This window comes from Myodes glareolus, chromosome 1 (assembly GCF_982192425.1).
Source record: "Myodes glareolus chromosome 1, mMyoGla1.1, whole genome shotgun sequence".
Classification (NCBI taxonomy): domain Eukaryota; kingdom Metazoa; phylum Chordata; class Mammalia; order Rodentia; family Cricetidae; genus Myodes; species Myodes glareolus.
The window spans coordinates 140,686,377-140,697,818 of NC_142026.1; the positions used below are offsets into that span (position 1 = coordinate 140,686,377).

Genomic DNA, 11,442 nt, shown 5'->3' on the forward strand with positions numbered 1-11,442 from the left:
TGCTCCTCATCACATTGCAGTCATCAGCATGGAAAGGGTGTTCCTCATCACATTGCAGTCATCAGTGTGATGAGGGTGCACCTCAGCAATTGCATTCATTACCAGCATGGAGAGGTTGTTCCTCATCAAACTGCAGTCATCAGCAGCTGGGGAGGTTGCACCTCATCACATTGCAGTCTTCAGCATCAATAGAATGCTCCTCATCATATTGCAGTCATCAGCATCATGGAGAGGGTGCTGCTCATTACCTTGTAGTCATCAGCAGCGTGGAGTGGGTGCTCCTCATAACATTGCAATCATTAGCGTGGAGAATGTGTTCCTCATCCCATTGTAGTCATCAGCGTGGAGTCGGTGTTCCTCATCACAATGCAGGCATTAGCAGCATGGAGAGGATGCACCTTATCACACTGAAGTTATAAACATTGAGAAGGTGCTACTCATCACTTTGGAGTCAACAGTGTGGGGAGGGTGCTCCTCATCACATTGCAGTCATCAGCAGCGTTGATAATGCTCCTCATCATAGTGCAGTAATCAGCTTGGAGGGGGTGCTCATCTTCACTTTGCAGTCATGAGCATGGAGAGTGTGCTCCTCATAACATTGCAGTAATCAGCATGGTGAGGGTGCACCTCTTCACATTGTAGTCATCAACGTGGAGACGGTGATGCTCATCATATTGCAGTCATCAGTGTGAAGAGGGTGCTCCTCATGACATTGCAGTCATCAGAAAAAAGAGGGTCCTCCTCATCACAATGCATTCATCAGCAGTGTGGAAAGAGTGCTCATCATCCCATTGCAGTCATCAGTGTGCAGAAAGTTCTCATCATTACATTGCAGTCATCAGCGTGGAGAGTGGGCTCCTCATCAAACTGCAGTCACCAACTGCGTGGAGAGGGTACTCCTCAGCACATTGCAGTTCTCAGCGTAGAGAGGGTGCTCCTCATCACATTGCTGTCACCAGCATGGAGAGGGTGCTCCTCAACACATTGTAGTCATCAGCAATGTGGAGATGGTGTTCCTCTTTACAGTGTAGTCATCAGCCTGGAGAGGGTGCTCCTCATAACATTGCAGTCATCAGCATGATGAGGGTGCCACTTAGCTATTGCATTCATCATTAGCGTGCAGAGTTTCCTCGTCATCAAACTGTAGTCATCTGCAGCCGGAGAGTGTGCTCCTCATCACATTGCAGTCATCAGCGTGGAAAGGGTGCTCCTCAGCAATTCATTCATCATAGACGTGGAGAGGTTGTTCCTCATCAAACTGCAGTCATCAGCAGCCGGAGAGGGTGCTCCTCATCACATTGCAGTCATCAGATTCGATAGGATGCTCCTCATCACAGTGCAATCATTAACATGGAGAAGGGGCTCCTCATCATATTGCAGTCATCAGCAGCATGGAGAGAGGGCTTCTCACCACATTGAAATCATCAGAAGAGTAGAGAGGGTGCTCCTCATCACATTGCAGTCATTAGCATGGAGAGGCGCCTCCTAATCACATTGCAGTCATCATCAGCGTGGAGAGGGTGCTCCTCATCTCATTGCAGTCATCAGCGTGGAGAGGCTCTTCCTAATCACATTGCAGTCTTCATCAGCGTGGAGAGGGTGCTCCTCATCACATTGCAATCATCAGCATAAAAGACAGTGCTCCTCATCACATTGCAGTCATCAGTAGCATGGAGAGAGTGTTCCTCATCACAATGCAGTTAAATGTTGAGAGGTTGCACATCATCACATTGCAGTCATCAGCATGATGTGGGTGCTCCTCATAAAATTGCAGTCATCTGCGTGGAGAGGGTACTCCTCATGACATTGCAGTCATCAGCAAAAAGAGGCTCTTCCTCATCACATTGCATTCATCAGCAGCGTGGAGAGAATGCTCCTCATCACATTGCAGTCATCAGCATGGAGAAAGTGTTCATCATTACATTGCAGTCATCAGCGTGGAGAGGGTGTTCCTCATCACACTGTAGTCATCAGCATGGAGAAAGTGCTCCTCATAACATTGAAGTCATCAGCATGATAATGGTACCACTTAGCTATTGCATTCATCATTAGCGTGGAGAGGTTGTTCGTCATCAAACTGCAGGCATCTGCAGTCGGAGAGTGTGCTCCTCATCACATTGCAGTCATCAGCGTGGAAAGGGTGCTCCTCAGCAATTGCATTCATCATAGACGTGGAGAGGTTGTTCCTCATCAAACTGCAGTCATCAGCAGCTGGAGAGGGTGCTCCTCATCACAGTGCAATCATCAGCGTGGCGAGGGAGCTCCTCACCACTTTGCAGTCAGCAGCAGCGTGGAGCAGGTGCTCCTCATGATATTGAAGTCATCAGCAGCATGGAGAGAGTGCTCCTCACCACATTGCAGTCATCAGCAGCATGGAGAGGGTGCTCCCCATCACATTGCAGTCATCAGTGTGGAGAGGGTGTTCCTCAACATCTTGCAGTCATCAGCATCCTGAAAAGGGTACTCCTCATCACATTGCAGTCATCAACAGTTTGGAGTGTGTGCTCCTCATCACATTGCAGTCATCAGCAATGTGAAGAGTGTGCTCCTCATCATATTGCAGTAATCAGAAGCATGGAGACAGTACTCCTCATCACATTGCAGTTATCAGAAGGAGAGGTTTTCCCTCCTCCCATTGCATTCATCAACAGCATGGTGTGTGTTCGTTCTCCTCATTACTTTGTGTCATTAGTAGTGTGGAGAGGGTTCTCCTCATTACATTGCAGTCATCAGCATGGAGAGTGTGCTCCTCATCGCATTGTAGGCATCAGCATAGTGGAGAGAGTGCTCCTCATCACATTGCATTCATCAGCATGGAGAGGGTGCTCCTCATCACATTGCAGTCATCAGCAGCGTGGCAAGGGGGCTCCTCTTTGCAGTGCAGTCTTCAGCATGGAGAGGGTGTTTCTCATCACATTGCAGGCACCAGCTTGGAGAGGGTGCTCCTCATCATATTGCAGTCTTCAGCGTGGAGAAGGTGCTACTTATCACATTGCAGTCATCAGCGTGGAAAGCGTGCCCTTAAGTAATTGCATTAATCACCAGCGTGTAGAGGGTGCTCCTTATCACAGTGTACTCACCAGTGTTTAGAGGGTGCTCTTCATCGCATTGTAGTCATCAGCATGAAGAGGGTGTTCCTCATTACATTGCAGTCATCAGCATGGAGAGGGTGATCCTCATCAAATTTTAGTGTTCAGTAGCGTAGAGAGGGTGCTCCTCATCACATTGTAGTGATCAGCAGGAATGATTCTCTTCATCACATGCAGTATTCAGCAAGAGAGGTTTCCCCTCATCATATTGCATTCATCAACATCGTGGAGTGTGTGCTCCTCATCAGAGTGCAGTCATCAGCATGGAGACGGTGCTCCTTATCAATTGCAGTCATCAGCAGTGTGGAGAGGGAGCTCCTCCTCACATTGCAGTCACCAGCGTGGAGAGGGTGCTCCTCAGCAATTGCATTCATCACCAACATGGAGAGGCTGCTCCTCATCACATTGCAGGCATCAGAAGCATGGAGAGGGTGCTCCTCATAATGGAGTCACCAGTGTGGACAGAGTGCTCCTCATCACATTGCAGTCATCAGCAGCCTTGAGATGGTGCTCTTCTACACATTGTAGTCACCAACGTGGAGAGGGTGCTTCTTATCACCTTGTAGTTATAAGCGTGGAGAGGGTGATCCTCATCACATTCCAGTCATCATCAGCGTGGAGAGGGTGCTCCTCATCACATTGTAGTGATCAGCAGGGAAGATTCTCCTCATCACATGCAGTATTCAGCCACAGAGTTTTCCCCTCATCATATTGCATTCATCAGCATCGTGGAGTGTGTGCTCCTCATCACATTGTAGTGATCAGCATGGAGAGGGTGCTCCTCATCACATTGTAGTGATCAGCACGGAAAGGGTGCTCCTCATCATATTGCAGTCACCAGCGTGGAGAGGGTGCTCCTCATCACATAAGTCAACAGCGTGGAGAGGGTGCTCCTCAGCAATTTCATTCATCACCAGCATGGAGAGGCTGCTCCTCATCACATTGCAGGCATCAGAAGCATGGAGAGGGTGCTCCTCATAATGGAGTCACCAGTGTGGACAGAGTGCTCCTCATCACATTGCAGTCATCAGCAGCCTTGAGATGGTGCTCTTCTACACATTGTAGTCACCAACGTGGAGAGGGTGCTTCTTATCACCTTGTAGTTATAAGCGTGGAGAGGGTGATCCTCATCACATTCCAGTCATCATCAGCGTGGAGAGGGTGCTCCTCATCACATTGCAGTCATCAGCAGCCTTAAGATGGTGCTCCTCATCACATTTCAGTCACCAGCGTGGAGAGGGTGCTCCTCATCACATTGAAGTTATCAGCATATTGAGGGTGTTCGTCATCGCATTGCAGTCAGCAGTATGGAGCGGGTACTCCTCATCACATTTCAAATCATCAGCAGCGTGGAGAGGGTGTTTTTCATCAATTACAGACATCAGCATAATGAGGGTGTTCCTCATCACATTGCAGTCAGCAGCGTGGAGAGTGTACTCCTCATCACATTGCTTTTATCAGCATGGAGAGGGTGCTCCTCATCACATTTCAGTCATCAGCAGCATGGAGTGTGTGTTCCTCATCGCATTGCAGTCATCAGCAGCGTTGAGAGGGTGCTCCCCATCACATTGCAATTACCAGTGTGGAGAGTGTAGTCCTCATCACATTGCAGTCATCAGCAATGTGGAGAGCGTGCTTCTCATCATATTGCAGTAATCAGAAGCGTGGAGACAGTACTCCTCATCACATTGCAGTTGTCAGAAGGAGAGGGTTTCCCTCCTTCCATTGCATTCATCAACAGCATGGTGTGTGTTCGTTCTCCTCATTACTTTGTGTCATTAGTGTGGAGAGGGTTCTCCTCATTACATTGCAGTCATCAGCATGGAGAGTATGCTCCTCATCGCATTGTAGGCATCAGCATAGTAGAGAGGGTGCTCCTCATCACATTGCATTCATCAGCATGGAGTGGGTGCTCCTCATCACATTGCAGTCACCAGCGAGTAGAGGGTGCTCCTCATCAATTGCAGTCATCAGCAGCATGGAGGTGTGCTCCTCATCACATTGCAGGCACCAGCTTGGAGAGGGTGCTCCTCATCACATTGTAGTGATCAGCACGGAGAGGGTGCTCCTCATCATATTGCAGTCACCAGCGTGGAGAGGGTGCTCCTCATCACATTGTAGTGATCAGCATGGAGAGGGTGCTCCTCATCATATTGCAGTCTTCAGCATGGAGAAGGTGCTACTTATCACATTGCAGTCATCAGCGTGGAAAGCATGCCCTTAAGCAATTGCATTAATCACCAGCGTGTAGAGGGTGCTCCTTATCACATTGTAGTCACCAGTGTTTAGAGGGTGCTCTTCATCGCATTGTAGTCATCAGCATGAAGAGGGTGTTCCTCATTACATTGCAGTCATCAGCGTGGAGAGGGTGATCCTCATCAAATTTTAGTGTTCAGTAGTGTAGAGAGGGTGCTCCTCATCACATTGTAGTGATCAGCAGGAATGATTCTCTTCATCACATGCAGTATTCAGCAAGAGAGGTTTCCCCTCATCATATTGCATTCATCAGCATCGTGGAGTGTGTGCTCCTCATCAGAGTGCAGTCATCAGCATGGAGACGGTGCTCCTTATCAATTGCAGTCATCAGCAGTGTGGAGAGGGTGCTCCTCCTCACATTGCAGTCACCAGCGTGGAGAGGGTGCTCCTCAGCAATTGCATTCATCACCAACATGGAGAGGCTGCTCCTCATCACATTGCAGGCATCAGAAGCATGGAGAGGGTGCTCCTCATAATGGAGTCACCAGTGTGGACAGAGTGCTCCTCATCACATTGCAGTCATCAGCAGCCTTGAGATGGTGCTCCTCTACACATTGTAGTCACCAACGTGGAGAGGGTGCTTCTTATCACCTTGTAGTTATAAGCGTGGAGAGGGTGATCCTCATCACATTCCAGTCATCATCAGCGTGGAGAGGGTGCTCCTCATCACATTGTAGTGATCAGCAGGGAAGATTCTCCTCATCACATGCAGTATTCAGTCACAGAGTTTTCCCCTCATCATATTGCATTCATCAACATCGTAGAGTGTGTGCTCCTCATCATAGTGTAGTCATCAGCATGGAGAGGGTGCTCCTCTTCACATTGCAGTCACCAGTGTGTAGAGGGTGCTCCTCATCAATTGCAGTCATCAGCAGCATGGAGGTGTGCTTCTCATCACATTGTAGTGATCAGCACGGAGAGGGTGCTCCTCATCATATTGCAGTCACCAGCGTGGAGAGGGTGCTCCTCATCAATTGCAGTCATCAGCAGCATGGAGGTGTGCTCCTCATCACATTGTAGTGATCAGCATGGAGAGGGTGCTCCTCATCTCATTGTAGTGATCAGCACGGAGAGGGTGCTCCTCATCATATTGCAGTCACCAGCATGGAGAGGCTGCTCCTCATCACATTGTAGTGATCAGCATGGAGAGGGTGCTCCACATCATATTGCAGTCACCAGCGTGGAGAGGGTGCTCCTCATCACATTGTAGTGATCAGCAGGAACGATTCTCTTCATCACATGCAGTATTCCTCAAGAGAGGTTTCCCCTCATCATATTGCATTCATCAACATCGTGGAGTGTGTGCTCCTCATCAGAGTGCAGTCATCAGCATGGAGACGGTGCTCCTTATCAATTGCAGTCATCAGCAGCGTGGAGAGGGAGCTCCTCCTCACATTGCAGTCACCAGCGTGGAGAGGGTGCTCCTCAGCAATTGCATTCATCACCAACATGGAGAGGCTGCTCCTCATCACATTGCAGGCATCAGAAGCATGGAGAGGGTGCTCCTCATAATGGAGTCACCAGTGTGGACAGAGTGCTCCTCATCACATTGCAGTCATCAGCAGCCTTGAGATGGTGCTCTTCTACACATTGTAGTCACCAACGTGGAGAGGGTGCTTCTTATCACCTTGTAGTTATAAGCGTGGAGAGGGTGATCCTCATCACATTCCAGTCATCATCAGCGTGGAGAGGGTGCTCCTCATCACATTGTAGTGATCAGCAGGGAAGATTCTCCTCATCACATGCAGTATTCAGCCACAGAGTTTTCCCCTCATCATATTGCATTCATCAGCATCGTGGAGTGTGTGCTCCTCATCACATTGTAGTGATCAGCATGGAGAGGGTGCTCCTCTTCACATTGCAGTCACCAGTGTGTAGAGGGTGCTCCTCATCAATTGCAGTCATCAGCAGCATGGAGGTGTGCTCCTCATCACATTGTAGTGATCAGCATGGAGAGGGTGCTCCTCATCACATTGTAGTGATCAGCACGGAGAGGGTTCTCCTCATCATATTGCAGTCACCAGCGTGGAGAGGGTGCTCCTCATCACATTTCAGTCACCAGTGTGGAGAGGGTGCTCCTCATCACATTGAAGTTATCAGCATATTGAGGGTGTTCGTCATCGCATTGCAGTCAGCAGTATCAAGCGGGTACTCCTCATCACATTTCAAATCATCAGCAGTGTGGAGAGGGTGTTTTTTATCACATTACAGTCATCAGCATAATGAGGGTGTTCCTCATCACATTGCAGTCAGCAGCGTGGAGAGTGTACTCCTCATCACATTGCTTTCATCAGCATGGAGAGGGTGCTCCTCATCACGTTTCAGTCATCAGCAGCATGGAGTGTGTGTTCCTCATCGCATTGCAGTCATCAGCAGCGTTGAGAGGGTACTCTCATCACATTGCAATTACCAGTGTGGAGAGTGTAGTCCTCATCACATTGCAGTCATCAGCAATGTGGAGAGGGTGCTCCTCATCATATTGCAGTAATCAGAAGCGTGGAGACAGTACTCCTCATCACATTGCAGTTATCAGAAGGAGAGGGTTTCCCTCCTTCCATTGCATTCATCAACAGCATGGTGTGTGTTCGTTCTCCTCATTACTTTGTGTCATTAGTGTGGAGAGGGTTCTCCTCATTACATTGCAGTCATCAGCATGGAGAGTGTGCTCCTCATCACATTGTAGGCATCAGCATAGTAGAGAGGGTGCTCCTCATCACATTGCATTCATCAGCATGGAGAGGGTGCTCCTCATCACATTGCAGTCATCAGCAGCGTGGCAAGGGGGCTCCTCTTTGCAGTGCAGTCTTCAGCATGGAGAGGGTGTTTCTCATCACATTGCAGGCACCAGCGTGGAGAGGGTTCTCCTCATCACATTGCATTCATCAACAGCTTGTAGTGGTTGCTCCTCATCACATTGCAATCATTAACGTGTAGAGGATGCTCCTCGCCTTAGTGCAGTCATCAACAGCGTGGAGACCGTGCTCCTCATCATATTGCAGTCATCACCATGGAGATGGTGCTCCTCATCACTTGCAGTCATCAGCATGGAGATGGTGCTCCTCATCACACTGCAGTCATCAGCAGCGTGGAGAGGGTGCTCCTCATCAGGAATGTAGTGTGCTGCTTGTATCGCTGCCTGTCTCCAGCTCCCAAGGAAGACATCAGTCCTAGTAATATCTCTGTGTCTTTCATGAATACTGGTGTTAGTTAAACCAAACATGTTCCTAATCAATTGACGCATGGTGTCTAGCTCTAGAAGTAACAGTTCCCATAGAGACACCACGGGGTCAGCTGCTGCTGCTGTGTCTCTTCTTGACCACCATGTGTCTGACATCACCTTCTGTGCCTCCTCAGGATAAGAGAGTATTTCCAATAACACTGGGAAAGAGAAAAGATAGTTTGTTCTGGGCAAAAATATAGTGAAATAGGTTAAATCACTTCTTAGACTACTGCCTTGGGCTTAGATTTGCCTTTTAATATCATGTCTCTCTTTCTACTCTCTAGTTGAAATCTCTGATAGACATCTTTTAGAAGTTCTTCCTCTTAAAATTTGTGCATCACTGGGTCTTAGGAACAAAGGCATAATTAGCATGTGAAAGACTGTGCATGCATGCAGGAGGACCAGTGGTCTTTAACAACCAGCCAGCTCTATGCGAGGATGCTTAGCGGACATGGCTGGTTATCAGTGTTGAGGCCTATGGGAGGTGATGTTGCTTTTGAAAACTTAAGACTGTTCTGCAGCTCTTGTGATCGATTGCCACATGGGCTGGGGCTGGGAGGCCCTGGAAGGCCCTGAACCCATCACCCTTCAGTCCTCACCTTGTGGGAGCTGTTGGCTGTGGGAGGAGGTGGAGTCCAGGTGAAGAGATGGGGTCAGCAAGAGAACCTCTTAGAGTGGGGTTCACATCACTCGTATTGAGTGTGAAGAGGAGAAATGCAGAAGCAGGGAGAGGCTTGGGAGGGAAAATAAGGTGCTTAGAGAAGATAGTAAGTCTGCTGAAGGGTGGTGGGGATGTGGAAGTTAGTAATGGAAGAGGAGACCAGGGAGGACAAAGCACAAAGATACCTGGGCCATACTTGCTGCTTGTTCTCCAAACTCCCTCCTTGTGCCTCATTTCTGAGGGGAGACTCTGTTCTGCCCTAGGCGAGGTTTCTTCCTTGAGGGAAAGCAGCAACACAGTCTCATCAGGGCGCTTCCTATCCTCCTTGTCCATCCCTTCAAGCCCCTGGGCTGGCCCCGTCTGTGGGTGGGCTTGCCCTCTGCTGAGGAGCCGTGGGAGCCTAAGTCTTCCGTGTTCTCACTGCTGTTGCTCGTTGAGTAAATGCAGGGAGCACTCTTGGCACGCTGGTGGACTTGATCCGGTGTGGATGGCCTCTGGAGTGGCCTGCAGAGAGGGAGAGCAGACCCAGCGGGATGTCTGCTTCCTCTTTGACCTGCCTGCTGGCCATAGGCAGGCACATGACCATAAGTGGCTGGCTGTCTGAGTAATGTGCCAAGGGCTGGCTCACTTCCCCTCCTCCTCAGTTCTATAGGGAAAGCAGCGGGATCTTCAAGTGAAGGGAATGGAGTCAGCCCTGGATTCACAGGCTGAGCCCGGGTTGTGCGGCCATGCCCCTGGAGAGCCTGCTCTTGCAGTAAGCAATAGGATGCCATGGTCTGATTGTACTTTCTTTGATGCAACGAATCTTTGATATCCTGGGCTTGGAACCCCATATATTCCATGGCTTCTACAATTGCTGGGTCAGGCAAGCTGGGGACTATTTCCTCACAGGGATTTGGTGAAGCCTCCAAGTCTTCCCTGAGCCAGGGGTGTGTCATCACCTCGGTCACTGTGGGCCTAAACCTGGGGTTGACTGTCATTAAACGGCTAAGCAGGTCCCGGAGTTCTTCTGACAAGTTCGAGGGGACAGGATACTTCCCTGACACAACCTGCCTTCGCAGTTCTGGTATGGTGACAGCATTAAATGGGACCTTCCCGACTACCATGAAATATAAGACGACTCCCATGGTCCATATGTCGATCTTGGGGCCATCATATAGCTTGCCAAGAAAGAGTTCAGGGGCCCCGAAGGAGTAAGCGCCACAGTGCCGGTTTAGCCTTTGCCCAGGTTTGACTTGTGTGCCGAGGCCAAAGTCGATGATTTTGACTTTTCCATTCTCATTCAGCATGATATTGTCTGGTTTCAGGTCCCGATGAACTATCCCAAGCTCATGGAAGTAGCTCACAGCACTTATTATTTGTCTGAATATTCCCCGGGCCTCGTCCTCCTGCAGGTGTCCAGCCTGTCGGATGTATTGATAAAGCTGTTGTCCCTCAGCCAGCTCCATGACTAGGTATATTCTCTTCTCACACTCAATTACTTGGCGGAGTGAGATGATGTTGGGGTGACTGACTATCATCATGATATCTACCTCAGTCATGACTGAGTGACACCACTTCTTCTTTTTTTGAAGCACTTTGACAGCCACGGGGGTACCTGTGAGGCGGTGGTGGGCCAGCTGGACCTTGGCATTGCTCCCCCGGCCGATGGTCCTCAGGACTCTATACTGAGACTGAAAGCTCTCTTCTTCAAAAATACTAGGCACTGGGCTGGTCTCTGATGACCCCTCCTCACTGGATGTAGTCATTGTAGCTAAGATTGCTACAAATGCTACCTAAAAACAAACAAATAAAAGAAGAAAAGAAGATGAAATAAAGGATAGTAAAACCTAGAAAAATAAAATAAGAATAACAAAAGAAATGTGAGAAAAAAAGAGCTAAAATCAAAAATGAAGTCTAAGGGACTCTCAACTTGGGCCATCTGGTGAACACACTGGGCTGGTACTGGTGGTGATGTTCATTCTCCTTCCAATCCTCCCTGGGAACTGCACTGAATGCTGTGAACCCAGCTTTACCCCTTCTTACCTGATACCTAGAAACAAAATGCTTTCTACCTGGGACTTCCCCCACCCCCACAACACCCCACCACACCCTGGTGGCTTCATCCGGCAGGGATTCTGGTAGGTGAATCACATTAGACTTCCTGTCCTCCAGGATGGTCTCCCCATTCTCACCTCAGCCTGCTAACACCTTGCTTACCAGTGCCCCTCCTTTCA

General features: G+C 49.2%; 1 protein-coding gene across 1 annotated transcript; it reads right to left on the minus strand.

The window, feature by feature from the left end:
• Nucleotides 1-9,427: 9,427 nt before the first annotated feature.
• LOC148123587 (sperm motility kinase 2B-like) lies at nt 9,428-10,971 on the minus strand. Its single transcript, XM_087903213.1, has one exon. The coding sequence runs from the start codon at nt 10,765-10,767 to the stop codon at nt 9,457-9,459; it is 1,311 nt and encodes a 436-aa protein (XP_087759339.1). The 5' UTR covers nt 10,768-10,971; the 3' UTR covers nt 9,428-9,456.
• Nucleotides 10,972-11,442: the final 471 nt, after the last annotated feature.

Coding starts and splice junctions, on each gene's coding strand:
- LOC148123587 (XM_087903213.1), bottom strand. CDS start 10,767: ATGACTGAGGTAGATATCATGATGATAGTCAGTCACCCCAACATCATC.